Source organism: Plodia interpunctella, chromosome 2, assembly GCF_027563975.2.
Source record: "Plodia interpunctella isolate USDA-ARS_2022_Savannah chromosome 2, ilPloInte3.2, whole genome shotgun sequence".
Classification (NCBI taxonomy): Eukaryota; Metazoa; Arthropoda; class Insecta; order Lepidoptera; family Pyralidae; genus Plodia; species Plodia interpunctella.
The window spans coordinates 3324713-3345067 of NC_071295.1; the positions used below are offsets into that span (position 1 = coordinate 3324713).

At 36.3% G+C, this 20355-nt stretch overlaps 5 protein-coding genes and 1 long non-coding RNA gene across 10 annotated transcripts in view; 3 read left to right on the plus strand and 3 right to left on the minus strand.

The window, feature by feature from the left end:
• LOC128681361 (histone-lysine N-methyltransferase SETMAR-like) overlaps nt 1–9685 on the minus strand; it is a 51634-nt gene extending 41949 nt beyond the window's left edge. The window contains exon 1 of the mRNA XM_053765171.1: nt 7996–9685. Within this exon, the coding sequence (XP_053621146.1) occupies nt 8303–9355 (1053 nt within the window). The 5' untranslated portion in view covers nt 9356–9685 and the 3' untranslated portion in view covers nt 7996–8302. The remainder of the gene's footprint in view (nt 1–7995) is intronic.
• ND-13B (NADH dehydrogenase (ubiquinone) 13 kDa B subunit) lies at nt 50–902 on the minus strand. The gene is made up of 3 exons (XM_053765333.1): nt 750–902; nt 499–660; nt 50–305 (listed from the first exon to the last, which is right to left on the minus strand). The coding sequence occupies exons 1-3, from the start codon at nt 765–767 to the stop codon at nt 129–131; spliced, it is 357 nt and encodes a 118-aa protein (XP_053621308.1). The 5' UTR covers nt 768–902; the 3' UTR covers nt 50–128.
• LOC128681262 (E3 ubiquitin-protein ligase Topors-like) lies at nt 2114–7587 on the plus strand. Of its 2 annotated transcripts, none has more exons than XM_053765053.1 (5): nt 2114–2455; nt 2931–3152; nt 3476–3648; nt 4175–4378; nt 4527–7587. In XM_053765053.1, the coding sequence occupies exons 2-5, from the start codon at nt 2943–2945 to the stop codon at nt 6007–6009; spliced, it is 2070 nt and encodes a 689-aa protein (XP_053621028.1). In that variant the 5' UTR covers nt 2114–2455; nt 2931–2942; the 3' UTR covers nt 6010–7587. The 2 variants fall into 2 exon arrangements, with proteins under 2 accessions (XP_053621028.1, XP_053621039.1); XM_053765064.1 differs by lacking the exon at nt 2114–2455 and adding an exon at nt 2476–2663.
• Nucleotides 9686–9817: 132 nt separating the features above from the next.
• On the minus strand, nt 9818–17812 carry LOC128681347 (mitogen-activated protein kinase p38a-like). Of its 4 annotated transcripts, none has more exons than XM_053765153.1 (9): nt 17553–17812; nt 17253–17389; nt 16844–17037; nt 16372–16481; nt 15807–15931; nt 14809–14888; nt 13848–13969; nt 13124–13254; nt 9818–12496 (listed from the first exon to the last, which is right to left on the minus strand). In XM_053765153.1, the coding sequence occupies exons 1-9, from the start codon at nt 17654–17656 to the stop codon at nt 12417–12419; spliced, it is 1083 nt and encodes a 360-aa protein (XP_053621128.1). In that variant the 5' UTR covers nt 17657–17812; the 3' UTR covers nt 9818–12416. The 4 variants fall into 4 exon arrangements, with proteins under 4 accessions (XP_053621128.1, XP_064292379.1, XP_053621123.1 ...); XM_064436309.1 differs by having other exon boundaries at nt 17549–17812; XM_053765148.1 differs by lacking the exon at nt 14809–14888 and adding an exon at nt 15345–15424 and having other exon boundaries at nt 17553–17811.
• On the plus strand, nt 15369–17038 carry LOC128681449 (uncharacterized). Its single transcript, XR_008406018.1, has 2 exons — nt 15369–15557; nt 16804–17038. It is a non-coding gene; the product is annotated as an uncharacterized LOC128681449 (long non-coding RNA).
• Nucleotides 17813–19206: 1394 nt separating the features above from the next.
• Nucleotides 19207–20354, plus strand: ND-B17 (NADH dehydrogenase (ubiquinone) B17 subunit). The gene is made up of 3 exons (XM_053761870.1): nt 19207–19554; nt 19685–19786; nt 20096–20354. The coding sequence occupies exons 1-3, from the start codon at nt 19312–19314 to the stop codon at nt 20237–20239; spliced, it is 489 nt and encodes a 162-aa protein (XP_053617845.1). The 5' UTR covers nt 19207–19311; the 3' UTR covers nt 20240–20354.
• Nucleotide 20355: the final 1 nt, after the last annotated feature.

Consider the following 20355-nt stretch of genomic DNA (forward strand, 5'->3'; position numbering starts at 1 on the left):
ATCATTTCCATATCTTTCATGTCAAATCAATAGAAATAAAAGTGTAACATATGTAATATCAACTATTTATTTTATTAAGTAAATCAAAAGTTACTATAATTTGGATGAATTAAATAATTACAATAATGTTAATTCTTTGCTGGAGGCCAGTCCCACTGGCCCTTCGGAGGTTTGGCAATGAGTGGTTCCCATGGTTTCCAGTTCAACATTTTTCTTGCAAGATTTAATTCATTTTCAGCTTGTATGATCAGTTCCTCTGCTTGACCACAATTGATTTTCTGCTCGATTTCAAAAACATCCTTGGTCTGAAAATAAATTTTGATGACCAACTCTAATAACAATGTAGGTATATATAGATTGAATCTATTCACTTCTTGAAAAACTAGTTTTATTTAATCCTATTGTGTAACTTTACGGAAAAATTAGTAGCTACCTACCTATATTATGTATAGGTACCTAATGAAATAGAAATCAATTGGTAACAAATTTGGTACCTACCTGTGTTAGCACAGCAGCTCTCTCACGTACAATTTGCTCAGTATATCTTCTGTAGACTGCTTCCGCTGGCATTTTCTGTAGTGTTCTTAAAATCTTGCCATAAAGTGCACCAAGTGTATGGTGCGGATTAGCAGCCACGGCCAACCCAGTCAGACCAGTAGTCTGCAAGTTTAGAATCGTATTAGAAACAAAACATCACAATACAACATTATCTACTTTTGGACAAAATTTCGTTAGACTTATGTACCTACCTTTTTTATTAAACCCATCTTGTCTTAAAGTTTCAATTTAATTCCAAATGTTAGATAACAATACACCGAAAATAATCCGATTTGACTGGAGGGCAATCACGAAATCAAAACAGAAATCAATTTTGACAGTGATATTTATATATTTTTTTTATGATGTCGGCGTCGGTCGGCCAGCTATTGACCGCAGGTTTGTTCCTTACAAAACAAATTATTTTTATTTTACAATGAAACACGAAAACAAATCGAAACAAACATGTTGTTGATCGGTGAGATCTTTAGAAAACTTCCAGTTTTCAGGGAAAGAAATTTCATAAAAGATATGTAATTTCTCGGAAAATATTTCATAGAAGATAATTTCACAGTGGCCATCATTGTGCATTTTTAAAATGTTTTTATATATTTAATGATTTTTTGTATGCAAATACAACTTCCCAGCCCAGTCCGGCTAATCACATACAAAGTGGCTGATTGGGCCGCACTTTAAAGACACTAATGACGACAAACTACACAGTTATAGATATATATATATATATATATATATATATATATATATATATATATATATGTTTAAACTTCTGTAAGAATAACAGGGATCTTCTCATGGAATAGGGAGTACTACTGTAAATGTATCCAAAAGTACAGCACTGAATGTTAGGTACACAAAAGCTTTGCCGCCTTTTGCTATGTCGATTAAAACGATTACTTTACGATTTACGATTCCTTTCATTATGTAAGCATTCGTTTGTGAAAATATACAATAATGTAGCATATTCGGGTGCCGAAATATTGGGAAAAATCGTTATCCATAAGATAAAAAACTTCAAAAACTATGGGATACGCCTCACGCTGTAAAATTTTCGAGCCAGTAAACGGTCGAATAAAAGTTCCGAACACTTCACACGTGAAGACTTATATAAATATGGGCTTCATACAGGTAAGATCTTCAGTCAAGTTTATATCAGTTAATAACCACAGTTAACCAAATAATGCAGAACATAACCTAAGATAGTGTTATTATTTTCAGGATAATCCACTTATCCTTCCTTTTTTTTTTAACTCGCACCACGATTACGTAGAAGGTATTTTTGGTCGTAAATTTGCAATAATATTGAAAATTGGCGCTTTATGCCTCCATTGGCAATGTTTCTGTACCTTAGTTGTACCCGTAGCGCCATCTGCGCTAAGCTTTGCGTAATATATATATCCCGTAAAATATACCTATTAGTAGGTACTCCGTCGAAGTATACACGTACTAAATCCATGTTCCACATGAATCTTCATAGGATTCTCTGTTTGTTTGTCTTTGACTGAGTATATTTTGTTCACTCACTGCGTTTTCGTTCAGTTCGTTCTATGGTATCTATTTCTTTCATTCATTCAATAAATATGGTGTTTCGGGTGTTTCAGGTGTTGATAAATGGCTTTCAAATTAATTAATATATGTACCTATATGCCATTTTTAAATTTCATGGACATTTTAGTTGATAGCTTCATGTTAAAAATTTAATTTGGCACTCGTCTCAATAATTTTTAGTGCGGCTGTGTTTTAAAATCCAGACTAAACTTTTTTGTTACTCGTCGCGTACGTACGTCACATTACGATGTAAATCTGTCAAGATCACGCACATTGACAATGTGAACTGGATTGGATAGATAACACCAGCAATCCAAGTAGAACCAACCCAACTGCTTACTGGCCCCCATCCGTAAGTTAATGTAGTCTAGCCATACTGTTGTGAAATTAAATAAGGCTTTCGTGAATGCAATATCTCCCGGTGACTAGGCACTACTATTGGTATGGCAATTCACGTCTGGAACTATGGTCTGGAATAAACATACCTACATATCGCTTCCTAGAATTTATCCAAATCTTACAAGCTGGGTATATTCGAAAAGGAAGGTCTTTGTCCAGTGGTATAAAAAAATATTTTCTTTTGTTATTATTTATTAAAGTTATAACAACTTCATTTCCCAAATCCTAATTGGATGTTGGGAAATAAAGTTCAATTAGTGCTTCAATCAGATGTTTGATATAATTTTCTCAACTTATGATTTATCTTTAATTTCCTCAAATTGCACATATTGAAATTAAATGAAAAAGAAAAATCTCAGCTGAATGATGCCAATTTTCTGCTACATTTTTTAAGTCCATGTAATATATCTAAAAGCTTAAAATTCCAGGGAAGCATAAAAATGGAAACTGTATCATCAGTGACCCAAGATGACAGTTCTGGAGCCAATCCGAACAGTGTGAAGAGTGAAGACAGCAGTCCACAAAATGAAAGTGGGAGGGGCTCACCTCCTCCTAACTGTGCTATCTGCTTGGGTACTTGCAAGAACAAGTCCTTCACAGACTCCTGTCTACACCAGTTTTGCTTTACATGTCTCCTGACATGGAGCAAAGTAAGTTAACATACAATTCCATTTTGATTTTTCAGACATGTAGTAACATGTGGCCTAAATAATGTGGTAAACATATAGGTGCTTACATCATTATAAGAAACAATATGGAACAAACAAAAATATCTTTGATGATCTTCTAAAATTGTGTTATATAATTTCTTTTGTATTTTAATATAGAGAAGTCAGATTTCTTTCTGCCTGTAGCTATTTATCACTTGTCTTCTAAATGTTGAAAGATATTTTTTGTGCTTAATGTTCCCTGTACCTGTTTTTCACAAATAAATTGATTGATGTTTACATATTTTGATGATTAAAATTTCCAGGTAAAAGCAGAGTGCCCCTTGTGCAAGCAGAACTTCAAATCAATTATTCACAATGTGCGTTCTAATCATCAGTATGAAGAGTATTTGGTGGAACAAAGAGAGACGGAAGAAAGTATAGATAGATTTGATATTGATAGCACTATTGCACAGGCAAACAGGAGGTTTAGATACAGGTAAGATTGGTTTGTTTATAAAATATTATTAGATTTTTTATTCTTTCTGTAGAGAAACAAACAAACCAGTGAGATTTTACTCTGTGGAATAGATTTTTTAAGAAAATTATCAGGATTATTTACATAATTGCACAATATTATGCAACATATAGAGTACTATACATACTATACATATAGAGTACACAAGTATGTGTAAATACTTATTAATCTCAATATTCGGCAATTTACCTAAAGTTTTACATACTTAAGCATCATGACACATCATTCCACCAACTACCTTAATGTTTATGGAGTAATTATTTTTGTATCTTAGCATCAAAGAATTTTTTTACTATTTATTTTATTTTTCTAAATCAGAAACTGATTAATTTATTTTCCATTGTGTTAAACTAAAACACTGGTTTCAAACAACAAATTACCCTTATTTGTAGGATTGGATGTAGCCACCTAAAATTTTGGTGTATAATCTACTTGTACTAATTGTAGGTAAAGCGTCACATATAAAAAAGATAATGTGTATGCACAGGACAACGCTAACGCTCCCGCGGCGCGATTCGCTGGCGATCCAGCAGCTGCTGCTGCAGCAGTACCCGACGCCGCCGCGCGCGGCGCTGCGTCCGCCGCGTCACCCCGCCGCCTTCCGCCGCACCGTGTACCGCCACAACCTGTACGCGCGCCCGCTGCCCGACTTCACGGGCCGCTTCCGGGACTGCTCACCGCAGTTCTATAGGTATGTGTCCGCCAATACTGGCCTATGGTCACATGTTGTACGCCTTTAGTAGATACACCACTAAAACAAACACATCCAAAACAGTAGTGTATTAAACAATACAGTATTTTGTTTCCAGACCTCATAAAATTATTTTTCTCTTTTAAAGGTACAATGACACACAGATGCATCGTTTAGTGCCTTGGCTCAATCGAGAACTCCACTATTTACTAAATGAAAATATTGGGCACATTTCATATGTAATAACCCGTATATTAGAATTACTTCCCCAGTACCACATCAACTCGCCTGAATTCAGAGCTGCGATGCAGCCTTATTTTAGAGATAGAACAGAACACTTCCTCCACGAGTTATACTGCTTCGCATCTACTCCCTACGACATGACGGGCTACGACCGCTACGTGCGCTACACCACCGACACCAGGATATCCACCATGGTCAACGAAGTCATTTCCAGTTCCGATTCCGACGCCAGCGTGGACTCAGACATAGTTATGGTCTCGAGTTCCGAGCCCGCAGAACCTCCTCCCGGACCCTCCAGGATAGCAGGCCCTTCCAGAGTGCCTCAGCCGGTGTATCCTCAAAATTACATCGCCGAGCCGACCAACGTCATCCCCATCGAAACCATCTCACACTCTGACACGGACGACGACTCCTCGGAAGTGATGGTGGTCGGGTACATAAAACCTCCGCAGGACAGGACGCCCGAGGTGGTCGATCTGCTGGGTTCGGACAGCGACGTCATAGTGCAGGACGCGACGCCGCCGCCGCCGCCGCCCAGCTCCGAGCGGGCGGAAGACGGCGCGGTGCCGCTCGTCAAGCTGATATTGAAGCGTCACATGACCAGCGTGGAGTCCAGCGACGACGACAGCTACGGGGCGCGGCGCTCGCAGTCCGACACGGCCTCCACCAGCCACACGTGGCGCTCCACGCCCGAGCCAGAGCCCTGGCTGCCGCCTGTCCAACCCTCTTCCTCCTCCAGCTCCTCCACCTCCACCTCCTCCAGTGATGATACCTTAACCGAGTACTTGGAGAGCTCCTCCGAGCGCTCCAGTGACAGAAGAAGCAGGCCTGTTAAAAAGAAAACCAAGAGAAAAAGTCGTAAGGAAATCGCCTCGAAAGAAAAAAAGAAAAGTAAAAAACGTTCTTCTCGACCTCGTAAAGATAGATCGGCGCCCGATAAAGAGAAAAGAAAACGTAAGACGCGTTCGGGAAAGGGTGTCAAGTCGTCGAAGAAAACTGCCTTACCTCAATCCAGTAGTCCGCTTCCGGTCGCGGAGGAGCAGCCCGGCCCCAGTGGAACTTGTAATAGTCGGAAACGTCGAGTGAACAAGGACCGTAAAAGAAGGCGCTCGAGTCGAACGAGTCGCGAGAGCAAAAGACTGAAAAGTGTTGTAAATGTAATTAACAATAAAACATTAGAAGAACCGAGTTCAAGTGCATCGTTAAGTAGTGCTGTGATTAATCCTAACTCTACCTCTGCCGGCCCCAGCCGTTCGCCTCCACTAGAGTTAGATCTACCTGGGTTGGATGCGACTTCTGTGGCTGTACAAACTAGAGATTATACTGATTCGGACTGGGATGAACTTCCACTCAATTTGACAGTGCAAAAAACATTTCATTCCTTGTAGTGTAGCCTGCCACTGATTGAAATGTGATACATAGATTTATTAATGTGATTCTCATATTAGTGCCAGGAAACCAAATCATGAACGCCGCTCTGCTGGCACAGGCGTGTACAAACGCATTTGTATAATGAATTAGATTCGTACTATTTATTAATAATAATTGTACATGATAAATGCATCCTCTGATTTGTATAATAATTATGTATATTATACTTTGATTTGTTGAAGTATTTTTATAAATTGCGTTCACATTTAGGATGTTAAGGTTAGTAACACGCCGCTGTTAGCTCACTTGCATCATGCATTCTACTGCAATGAACATTGTGTGTGCGAGTGAGCTAAGGCAAATAAAGTCGGCCAATGTGACTCGTCGCGACCGTCTTACGTTTTTAGTCTATATATTTAAACTGGAAGAAATAGATTTCCACTGTATGTTACGGAAGGCGGTCGCTATGTGTCGGCCCACATAAGCTTTAGTAGAATATTGTCGTTTATGATATCACTCAAAGCCAGTGCTCAAATAGTGTTTTTGTTGCCATATAATATGAAGAAACACTAACAATGAATTATTTGAGCATGCGCATAATTGACTATAGAGTTAGTATCTACTTTCTGCGAAAGTTATTATTTAGCTGCTTAAATTGTATTTTATATTTTATCAAACATTAAATTTTTTTGAGGCAATCTCAATACATGATGACCATTTGGTTTACATTATTAAATATAAATAAATTTCAGGCGAAAGTGGATAATAATGTTTAATTATTTGGTTGTATCTCCGATACTGACTGTGTTTAGTATGAGTTAACAGCATAATGTTAAACATAGTTGCAATGTCACTACCAAACTTTAATCGTCGGAGTAAGGCACAGTTGTCTGTGACACAAACGATTCGGGCAGACGCTGCGCAAGTCGCCGACAATAACAACGTTGTCGATCTATTATCGATAGTTACACATATGGCCGCGACACTTATGGCGCGAATTATGTGTCTTACTTCGATGGTTAAATTCCGCTCTCTAAGGACTTTCACGTAACGTTTCACGTTTCAGTAGGCATATAATATTAATTTAGTAAATGAATTCACTCACTAAATATTCGTTATTAGACAGTCCAATGAAATTATCTATTTTAAAAGAAATAAAAGTTTTGGCTCTGAAGGGATTTCATCGATTGACGAAAATTATATGTAAGGAATCTTTTAAAAAAGTTTAGTTCAACCAACTCTAGTCCATGAGTCTATGCCACGAAAGAAGTGCCGCAAGCACGAGGCTACAGCCTGATGTCTTAGTGTCATATTGCCACTGGAGTTCTTTTGTGGCGTGGCCTCTTACGTATGAATTCAATACTAAGTAAACGGTAACCACCAGTTTTCAAAACTGGTTAATCTTAATTTCTATAATATCCAAGACAAACATATTGTAAAAAAACTACAGATCGGGGGTTTATGGAATTAAAAATGTTCTTCATTCCACTCAAAAATAAGACTAATAGTGAATGTCATAAACATTCACTTGATGTGCATGTGCATGGCATGCAGTGGCTGGTATTGTTTGAAATAAATGTACAATATTCAACGAATATTGCCTTTCATTTAAATATTTAGGAATATAGTGGGATGGTGATAGTGTTACTGTGCGGCTGATTTCGTTTCTAATTCGCCCGTTCTAGCACGGCCACCGCATCTTTGGTTTGAATTCTCATTACAAGACGTGCCGTGCCGCACGGCACCCGTCATATCTCGGAAATTATGACACCTAGCATCACTCTGTTTTTTCCAAGCATAGTCAAATGTAGTCGCCAAATATCATGTGATAGCGCAGGGGCAAGGTTCTTGCCACTGAACCGAGAGGTCCCGGGTTCGATCCCCGGTCGGGTTATGATGGAAAATGATCTTTTTCTGATTGGCCCGGGTCTTGGATGTTTATCTATATATGTATTTGTTATAAAATATTGTTGAGTTAGTATCCCATAACACAAGTCTCGAACTTTGGGGCTAGCTCAATCTGTGTGATTTGTCCTAATATATTTATTTATTTATCATAATTGATCGGTAATTGTTTAAAATAAAAGTGTCCGTGGCCGTGCTATACCTAACGACGTTCGGAGTAATTCACGTGTGTGCATGTTGCAGACGTATCTCTATACTTGCGCAAAAAAAAAAGGATCAGGCCTTAAGTGTCCATCTCGGCCTACAATTATGTTTGTTTTATATTGAGCCTATACACATACGAGGGCTGCTATTTATGTATCCGGAATAACAAAATTAAACAAACATATATTATTACATATGGTTTTATTGTTTCTCGAAGTATTCTCCGCGATGATCTATGCACTTCTGCATACGATGAAACCAATTTTCAAAGCACTTTTTCCATTCTGATTGAGGTATGTCCAAAACGTGTGTTTTGAACGCATCAACGGCCTCTTCGCGGCTCGAAAAACGTTGACCACGTAATTTATTTTTAATGTTTGGAAATAAATAAAAATCATTGGGTGCCAGGTCGGGGCTGTACGGCGGATGACCCGTCAATTCAATCTTTTGACCCTCCAAAACATTATTTGTTTCAGCCGACTTGTGGCAGCTAGCATTGTCGTGATGAAGTATGATTCTGCGTTGTGGGTTGTTCTTTCGTATTTTTTCAAAGACTTCTGGCAAACAAATGGTGGTGTACCATTCAGAATTAACCGTCCTACTATTCTCTAGTGGCACTGTAGCTACATGTCCGTTGATACCAAAAAAACAAGCGACCATTTGCTTTAAAGTGCTTCTCGCACGAACAACTTTTGTTGGATTCGGTTCATCTTGAAAGACCCACACCGTTGACTGCTGTTTAGTTTCAGGGTCATAAGCATAGATCCAGGTTTCGTCACCTGTGTAGATATTATAAACAGCTTTTGACGTGCCACGGTTGTATTTTTTTATCATTTTCTTACACCAGTCGACACGAGCCTGTTTTTGATCTACGCTCAAGTTGTGCGGAATCCAACGCGAACAAATTTTTTTAACAATTAAATGTTCGTGTAATATCGCGTGTATACTCGTCATACTAATGCCCAGAGACGCCTCTATCTCGCGGTATGTAACATGACGATCTTGCATTACTAATTGTCGCACAGCATCAATATTTTGTTGTACCACTACCGATTTAGGACGACCCTCCTTAATTTCATCCGTGAGCATAGACCGTCCACGTTGAAATTCCTTAAACCAATAATACACAGTGGTTTTCGATGGTGCTTCATCTCCAAAAGTTAAAATCAGTTGTTCGATGCACTGTTTTTGAGTTAATCCACGCCGAAAATCATAATAAATCATCGCGCGAAAATGTTCACGAGTTAAATCCATGGCAATGAAGACAAGCTATTTTCAAAATTGGCGCCAATTGAAAAAAACAAATGAGAGGGATATGAAAAATATTTATTCTCTAGCCGAAGAGTTCTATTTTCAAATGTTGTAATTACTTTTTAAATATTCTAGAATTATTGGCCAGTTCCGGATACATAAATAGCAGCCTTTGTACTAGGAATAAGAAATTAGTAAGCGAGGACATACGTAAAGTCACGTTTCGAAGTCTATCCATACTAATATAGAGAAAATATTTTCTCTAAAATAAACAAAACTACATATATATGTAGTTTTGTTTATTTGTAATAAACTCAAACCACTGCGTCGATTATGATGAAATTTGGCACAGATATACGAAACCTTCAGGAATAACATAGGCTTACTTTTGTTTTACCCGAGAGAAGCCGGGGCGGGCCGCTAGTATAAAATATTCTACCAAAGGTAAAAGGTAAAAAAACATTGTTGCAGTTTCAATTGTATTTTCATTTTCGTAAAATATAATTCACAATTCGTCGATTATACAGAACTTATATTCACTTAAGAGACCATACCACGTAAGAATATGGCACTGAATCTGAATCTGGGGGACTTTACTCATGTTACGGATTCAAGTCAATCCATCCTTCCACTTTTGATCCATAGACTAGGATCCAGCTACCCAGACCTACCATTAGTCGAAACTTGTAACGTAATCAAGTTCTGTATATCGACGGACTTATAATACAGTGTTAGGTAACAAATATAAATACACATTATGCAATGGTAACGCGTGTACCTAAATATAATGGCAATAGAGGTGTACTTTGTGCTTTCTCCATATAAGTAAAGCAGTATCTCGGAAAAATACGTGACTTCAAAACAATTTACAAACGAGTTTAAGTAAGGCCATATTAAATATAATCTATTAAAAATATTACATTTACAAACATTATTGCTTTTGGTAAATTGGTACATGCGTTATGCAATACTTTTAAAGCTCGTGCACACCGAATCCGTATGCTGCACGTTTGTATCAAATTTTAACCCTTAAGTCCACTATACCAAAATGCCTCCTCTGTAATCAAATGATCACAGGTTCAAAATGGCTAATTTAAAATGACACCTTATCGAGCTGCAGATTCGGTGCAGATGTGAGAGCCATTTACACAGGTTGGAAACGATTCAAATACGAAAGTAAACCTTATAGCTCTGAAATAGGAGTTCGTCTTCCAATCAAATTTTATTATTATTTAAAAGTCATTTATGTCCCAGTATTGGACAGGCCTCTTTCTTTCCACGACGCTCCGTCCAATGCTACATCGCGCCAGACTTTGTTGTTAAAACAACATAGTAAGTTTTCAGAGAAAAATATATTACAGAGCGAGGTTTACTTTCGTATCTGATGTGTGTACAGTACACATCAGATATGAACTACCGCCTTAATTACCTAGCAGCGGTAGGGGGTAACCCGTTTTTTATCTGTGATATTGAATCAACATATTTCTCCCGACATCGGAGCGCTAGTTTCTATATCACACAAAGACAAAATATTGCAAGGAATAAGGCAGCTCGTTGTTATCTTAAACTTATTCCAATCTAGTTTTATTAATAATTTTCCATTACCAATGCTCTACTCGTCAATAGCAACTACCGTGCGAACACGACAAAGCTACTAACTTCATAAATAATTAGATACAGTATAGTACATTCAAGACTATAATAATAAAGTTGCACACAATAGCTCACACGTAAAACCTGAGCAAATAAAACGAACGCCATACTAGATGGACGATATGCAAGGCCTACATTCAATTCATACTATTTTAATTACTACAGAAACTTGATGAGAGTTTTAAACAAATTTGAAAAAAGTCCAAACCCCTGTTTAAAATTTATAATTGACAAATTACAGTAAAACGTTATTTACGTCATTTTGGAAATAATGTAATAGCACCAATGCCTGAAGCATACAATAAAGGGTAAAATATAACTGGGTAAATAAAAACAAGGTCAATCTAATTTTAACCAATAAAATTTAAAGATGAGATCATATGGACCTCCTTAGAACAGTTTTAGGCCATCAACAAAAACACATGAATATAGCAAGTAGTACCTTCAAAATGTTGAACGCAAGCCGATAACAGTGTTCTAAATGAAACATATCATTATTTTAAATTCATGATTTATCAAAACATAACATCAAAATAAAATAATACAATAATGTGTATCTGATTTTAATGATAAACATAAAGTACTTGGCGTAACATTAATATAATTTTCATACAAGCGTTAAGAATGTTATATGTTATCAAGAAAATAAATGTCGTTTTATAAAAACCCATTGTCCAGCAATGCGATTTAAATTCGCTCACAGTTACGACATTGTACTGTTAAATATACTTCGGTCAATTAATATGAACTATAGCTAGACCACGTGACTCCGTAACTATATAATATGTAATCCGGGTCACTTAACTGAATCGACATCACCTATACGCAAATCATGTAATTATAAAAATATACGCCTGAATATTACGTCCTACATCCTAGATAACAGTATCTCTTCGGTTTATCACTAATTGCACTTCTCTAAAAATATTACGATATCGCGTTTTATAAACCTACGCCTTCGATTATTGCGTAGGCTACCTCGTAAAAACCTACTGGAAATCATAAATGATTGGATGTTAGTCTTCGGACCAACGGCTTTTAAAAGGCAAAAACAATTGTTACATTCTAAACTAAGTCATTGCAGCTTGCCAGCATACCACTAAGTTCTTTTGCCATAATAAGAACAGTACAGAGGGAATTTATTGAGTTTTAACTGATGATTCAAATAGTTGTAACGTCTTTTTAGTGCATTACTTATATTTGAATGTTTTTCCGTACACAATGGATAAACTTCAGTATACAATGTTATTGGTCTAAAAGGTAAATAGAACTATTGACTACAGGTAACCTAGAAAATAGACACACTGACTTACTTGAAACATATCTGTACTGTTTCTATTATTTTTTGCATGGACTAGTTTACAATTACGTGCCAGTTTGATATTGATAGGTTGTGATTCCGTTGTGCGGATTATAAAGGGTTCACTTCCACCACGGTGTTCATATGCTGTGGGTGTGGTTTGAACTCTACCACCTCTTTCCATACTAACTCTGAAACAAACAATAGAAATATAAACATTTTTTTTTTCAAATTATGATAACAGTAATGAAGTCCCGGGGCAATATGTGAAACCTTCATTGGAGGTAGACCACGTTGCTGTTGTCAGCGACTGTAGCGGGGCGTCGGCACGCGGTCTTATCACAAATCGATTTTGTCAAATATCAAAAGTTAAGTATCGAAAACCAAGACGCGTGATTTTGATTTTTGTGTCAATAAATAGAAAGTGCAGAAAACTTTGAAGTAGGAATGAAATATGAAGATGAGGAAATATGCATGGTCGTCAAACTTGAATTGCAATTAGTTTATTTGAATACGTCACAGATGGAAAAGTCAACAGGTCATTTCTATTAATAGTTTACCTATTTTATTCAAGGCACAAAACAGTTGTGCCCACAGTCGGGACAAAGGCCTTCCTTCATTTAGATCAAGCAGAAGACAAATAGGCTGATAGGCAACAATGGCATTCCCAAGGAGGGTTGACGTCAGTGGCAGGCTGTAAAATCTTCAAAACAGCCGAACCTTCACAATTTTAATGTTATTTTTACGCTGACGCCGGGCTTCTGGGTGTCACAGCCCCGAACAGAACCGGGAACATGCGGTGAGAGAGTAATAGTCACCCTTCCACTTGTCGACAGGCAGGTCCATGTCCTCGAAGCTCTCGTCGTAGGGCGAGGACTCCGGCTCGTCCGTGGGGTCCGCGTACTGCGACAGGTACTCGTGCGCCAGCGCCTCCTCCGCGGTAATTCGTCTATAACATAGTCATTTTTGTGCTGCTTATAGATACAATTTTAATAAAAAATAGTTCGTTTAAAATCCGTTTTTTCACTTTCTTGACTGTACATAGTTCGAAACAAAGTCGCCCTCTGCGTTGTCTGTTTCGAAGCTTTCTTCGTTTACTTAAAACCTGTGCATTCTTCATACAAACATACTGTATTCCGGTACGATCAGCACAAGAAACTGCTATTATTTGTTTATATTTATTGATTCATTTACAAAGAACATTATAAATACAATATTTAGGGCTTCTTTCACTGCTTGTTGATAAACTATCTCATAGTCTATGTACCTAACCTACCACCTACCTAACATAATGTTTTACAAGTGTTGGATAGGGCTAACTGGCCAATCACAACAGGCAGATATATCTATCAATTACTTTTATCCGTCAGATTATAATAAGTATATACTATTATCAGAAAATGGTGAAATAAGCTTTAACCTATACATATATGTATAAATATGTAGGTTTGAGTGCACGTAAAGATTATATAACACAACCGAATAACTCTATCAATGCTCATTCAGCAAACTTATCAAAAAAGAAAGAATAAAGTGTTGTACTTGTCAGCGTCGAGCTCCAGCATGCGCTCGAGCAAGTTGATCGCGAGCGGGTTGGCGCCGCGGAACACCTCGCGGAAGTCGCGCTTGTTCAGCCTCGGCAGGCTCATGATGTAGTTCCTGGCCTGGAGCGAACATCTTAAATTTACAAATCTTCTCCACAGTAATATCTTTGTTTGTTTGTCCTACTTCCATGTCAAACTTATTAAATTTACTATCTCTATGTGATTTATAGAAATTATGTACCAATGGTTATAGTGTTCCTACAAATTATACGATGTCACAACCAGTAAGACCAGTGTTTGTGATAAAAAATTAACTGAGCCTAAGCAGAATCTAAACAGTAAACTTTCTCGACAACTAAAAAGACTAAGTATTCTAATGACACAAGAATCGTATTATATAACTGTTGTTCCCGCCCACCCAGCAAATGACTGAACATATACGTATAACAATAAAATAACATACACGCAAATACCAGGTAACATCACCATACAATCATTATTATTTATGAACATTTATGTAAATGCATACAAGATACTTACACATATCAACATGTAGGTAGGTCCGTACACTACATATTCCATCTACTATAATGATTTAATTAAAATACCACCTTATATACTTAATAATAGATGAATTAAAACCTGCTCTGAGATCACATATCCATACAATATTGTAGTGAGATCAACTCAATAAATTCTTCTTACACATAATTTTTTACTTTAATATATATTTGCCCCATTATATACAAGTTTTCCATGATGAAGTTTTACAAGAAACCCATTAAGCGTTATTCATTCAATTGCAAAGATCTGTGGCAAGGATTGTTTAATGAAAAACAATACTAAAGCCAATAAATGCTCAATTTTGCCGCGGAAAAGTGTTATTTATGTTTAAATAAAGTCAACTGGTAGCATTAGGTATATATCATTCATTTTAATTGCATTTGTTAGATGCTTACCTCTTCGCTAATGATCTTATCAATAGTCTCTTGTTCAGGATTACCGCACAAGAACAAAATCCTGGTCAGGTGATCAATATCTGACGCACAAATGTTAAGGTTGCAAGCACCAAACTTACACAAGCGACATACGTATGTACATATCACAGTATAAAGCATGTTAATGCAAAGCTATGTTACATTCAAATCAAAATAAAAATATACATTTGAAGATGTGTCCATAAACTTGTTGAAATTAATATTTGATTGCATGAATAATGTCAGATCTGCAAAATATGTAAAAGTTGTAAAATCTATAAGTTCACAAGAGGACTACTTCTATAGAGAACAAAGGCAGTCCTACTCATGCCATTGCTCTACACCTCTCGCAAAATACATAAATTTGCATATCTATTATTATATATGCAAATCAAATACGAAATAATCAAATACACTGTAGGAATAATCAATTCCTGTGATTTTACAAAACATACTAACAAAAAATATCATATTCTCACCCAATTAATGGAATTATGAACATGTGGATGTCTACTTACAGACTCTGAGGATATCTTCGCCATGAATTCCTGAGGCGGTGTGCCGAGCACCTCCATGATCAGATTCAGTTGATGGATATCTGTCTCGTCCATTAAGGTTGAAAGCCAACAAGGTCATAATACAAGCTAATGCTAACATTCAACAAGTGGAATACAAAACACTGATAGATAGCTGAAATATGAAAATTAATTATATAATTTTCAATCATGCAGGTATATTTTCGTGCTGCCAAGTGTTTATAGTTTATCTGTGAAGTTCATCTAATACATATAAGTGTCATACTACTGTTTCTTGCTATTCAATGCAATATAATTTCTAAATTTATTGCATTAAGGCCAGAAATCATTTACACTAATCTTAATTTGATTTCACAGATAAATACAAAACACACGCTTCATTTCTTCATATGTTTAAGTATAACGATAAATAGACATTTAGAGCTGACCTACTAAAAAGGATACGGTCTGTGCCTGGGAAGAGGGTTCTTCCAGTCAACAGTTCTGCCATGATGCAGCCGACTGACCAAATGTCCACTGTTTGGTTGTAGTGCATCCAATTGAGCATTATCTCAGGAGCTCTATACCATCTGTCAGTGGGTTTTTTAAATGTTTAATATATCATAGATTTCAAAAATATATTAAGTGGTATATGAAATATATTCTTGTAATCTATAATATATTCAACAGGACAATATCAGAGAAAAACATGTTGTAAAGGAAAATCAGTTAGGTTTATATTGTTTTTAATCACAAGGCACCTTGAGCTTCAAACCAATAAAAAAACCTTGAGAATTAAAGCTGGAGAAAATATTCAAAAAGGATATAAATTTTCCTTATTTCATGATAAATAAAAATACTGATTCACTGAGCAGTTAATATTGATTTTATTATTTTGCAAGAGTTTAAAAACTCATTAATCTAGTGTATCAGAAACTTATGCTATTTGACCAAGAATTTTTTTTGTAAATATTAATTTTATCAAAACAACAAATGTTTTTAAAATTATCATGAAGCGTGAAATACATACCTTGTGGCTACATAGCCAGTCATTTCAGTTTCTGTTGGCCGGGCCAGGCCAAAATCTAATATTTTTAACTCACAATCTTCGTTTACAGCAATATTTGAGGGTTTTAGGTCCTAAAAATTAATTTAATCCTTCCTAATAAGTCAGTTCTAATTAGTTTTCAGAATATTAAAAGTACCTAATATGTTTCAGTAAATAATTTTTTAACTTTTAGTGTCCCACTACTGCGCAAAAGACTCCCCTATCTCCATTTGTCTCTGTCTCTGGTATTTTCATTTTATTCTTATCATACCTTCTAAAAACATCATAATATCTGGTTCTAGGTAGGCCTTCCTCTGTTGCCTTGTTTAAGCCTATCATACCTAATTAACAAAATTAAAAGCTTGTAAAATACTAATTGTTTACTTTACACTTTTTTCTTTTTACATTTTTCAGTCAATTTCATTAACTGAAGAAATCACTATTAACAACATACCCTGTGTATAATACCGGCTGAGTGGATGTACTTCAAGCCACGGAGGATTTGATAGACAAGAAACTGTACATGGTCATCTGACAGTTTCTGTGTGCGTATGATGTTATTTAAGTCTGCACCCATCAGGTGCGTCACTAGGTAAACCTGCTGGAACTCCTCTATTGTCTTCTCGGGACTGAATACATCCAGTAACCCTGAATTCAAGTAAAATTGGTAAGCGAAATTCCTAAAATAGTTTTTCTATTTTATTGATAAATTCAAATCTTTGAAATAGCTTCAAATATTTTTTTGTTTATCAAAGTTCAAGAAAGCGTTAAATATTACTTTACTGTTGATATTAGAAAATGTACACCATTTATACCATACAGGTGTAAATTTTCTAACTAATGAAATTTTGTCAGAGTTCTACCAATAACATTCTCGTGATTCATGTGCTTCAACATGCGCAGCTCACGGTACGTTCGCTTCGCATGTACCGCTGATTGGAAGGGCCGCGCCAACTTCTTGATGGCAACTTTCATATTATGCAGCGTATCCACAGCGGCGCTGTAGACAAAATAGACATTTTACCAGTCCGCCCACGCTCGGGCATTGCACCGTTACAACATACACTATATCATAGACATATTAACAATTAGATAAACAATTAAACATACAATTACACATTGGCACGATGCCTAGGATACTTCTTAAATAAATACCTACATACCAAACTTGACCGTAGGCGCCTGATCCTACAGGTGTTAAAGATTGGTATCGTTCTGGCACTATCCATTCTGTTTTGTTGATGTCCACCTTATGAAATTTAGGCATATTGTTTATTTTCAATAATCTTGATTATAATCACGACAAAATTCTCGACAGTTTTTAACTTTTTTACAATAATTGTATTTTCTCGTATCAGTCACAAAAATCCAACCAACAGCAATAAAATAAACTTACATTGTCTGCCATAGACAACAACAAACGAATGTTGCAATAAAATAGGTAGAACACCTACTATCGCATTTTGACATACTTTTGCCAATGCAAAACACAGTGACCAAGAAAACTGTAGACGACGAACGAGTGTGTTAAAATAATACTTAGATACCAACTTATAAACTTGGTTTTAATCAACTTAAAAATTACATTAAAATGACACATTTTTATGATGACACTGTTGCTACAACAATATTCGGTCATATACACTACATTCACCCTGGGTGGTGTTATTCTAAGCTATAGTCTAGAAGCCTAGGTACGAGGTAACCTTCTCTGGCGATCAGAATGACGGGCTGTGGATTTGGCTTCAACATCAGTAGCAGTTTCATCAATTTCATTGAGATCCTTAGCCTCGTCCTCTTCAGATTTCGAAGACTGAATCTAGGTGAGGCCAGGGAGCTAAATGTCTATTACTTATTAACAGTAGATTCTCTTCCATCTGGTAATCGAACATATGAGTATGAAGGAATTCCATGTAATAATTGAACTTCTTCTAAAAGAGGTTCATATTTAGAAGATCTGACATTTTTCTTCATTAAAATTGGTCCAGGAGTAAGTAACCACGAAGGCATTGATTCTCCAGTTGAGGACCTACGTTCGTGAATAAAGAGTCGCTCATGTGGCGTCTCTTCTGTAGCGGTACATATCTATAAAGAACGATCGAATGCAAAGCGACTGGCAATGCTTTCTCCCATTCGGTAATTGGCAAATCATTGATTTTTAATCATAATTGAATAGTGCGCCAGAGTTTTCCATTTAAGCGCTCCACTTGACCATTTCCTTCTGGATTATAGGGTGTGGTTCTACTAGTGGCTACACCGAATGAAGATAGAAATTATTTTTGCTTCTCTCGACATGAAAGCGGACCCTCTATCAGAATATATAAAAGATGGGGCACCATAAATGAAAAATAACATGACGCAAACTGTCATTAAACTCTTTGTTCAAACGCTATAAAGTTCGTCATATCTTCCACTTCATTCAAAGTTCAAGAAAGAAACACTTGACGAAGCCGGTTTTTCTACTCATTAAAGTTCAAAATTCCACTTACCCTAAAGAAAATTTAGGAACGCTGTCCATCTCATACAAAATATTTATATATTACTTTACTCTTTACAAAATACAAAGCGGCAGATTGGGCCTTGTAAAACCGGGCACATGGTGTGGGACAAAAGATATTAATGCTCTATCCCGGTTCTTCTCTTACTTACTTGAGATCGAAACGAAAGATATGTATATGTCTATAGTTTTCTTTGTCTTCATGAGTAGATAGGTTATTTGTAGAGCTGATTGAGAAGTATTTCAGGAAACGGGGATTAGAACTACAGGTACAGGTCCTATAAAAAAAATAAAGTCAACGTCATGTCATACGTCACTATTGAATTGAAATTTTTTCATTCATTCGCAATCACAATCAAAATAATAAATTGCTTTCAGAAAGACTTTCTTAGAAATACTAATTTGATTGAAATCAAAACATCAAAATGGCTCAAACTGCGGGTGTGAAGCCCATGACTATTGCTGGTCGTGTGGCCGTTGAAAGGGAGAGATGTTTGGGCATGACTGATGCTGAGAGATCTTGGCGTAAACAGTGGCTCAAGGATCAAGTGTTAGCTCCTCACGAACCAGTGCACGTAGAAGAATACTACAGAGAACTTACCAATCCTATTCGCCGTTTTTACCGCAAGCCTTTGGATGTGATCTTCAATGCACTTGCGCCTGCCCTGGTACGATTACATAACTAACCTAAATTCAAAAGAGATTGCATGTTTACAAGACTCACAAATAATTATAATAGTGTAATAATCATTTTCACCTGCAAAAGTAAATCTAAAACCTACAAATGTTTGTTTACAGGGTTCTGAACGGGCAATGACTATGAGATATTTTACTGGAAAGCTGGGTTTAATTGCTATTGGAATACTGGGCACACATTATTACTTCAAATATAATGGAAATGTAAGTGTATACCAAATTTTCAATTTACATAATTATTTATTGTTAATATGTGTTTTCTTTATTTTAATTCATCATTTAGGTAATATTAATTTGTCTAATGAATTTTGTAAATAGACATAGTTATGAGCTGACCCTGAGATCCAATGCTCTATGGCAGCAAATCTGGGAAAACTCTTAGCTGAGACAGATGTAAATAAACAAGTTAACTAAAGTTTTCTGCCCATAATATCCTCAGCTACATAATGTCCATTGTTGTACACTTATAGATTTTCACATTGCAATGTTATTATGTCAATGATTATGTTTTAGGACTGGTCAAAGCAAGGTGGCTGGAGAGTAATGACAACCAAACCAACAGTTCTACCTGGACAGCCTGGATTCCCATTCAAATCTACACGCACACACACAGACTATGCAGACAGGGGTTTCAAAAAGTCTGCCTTATATTGTTAATTACCCACATATTGAAAATATCATAATTTTGATTGAAACATACAAAAATAACATGAACTCAAGTTAGTTCTAGTTGTGTTTCTTGGTAGAGAAATAAAATTGTTATTTATACAAAT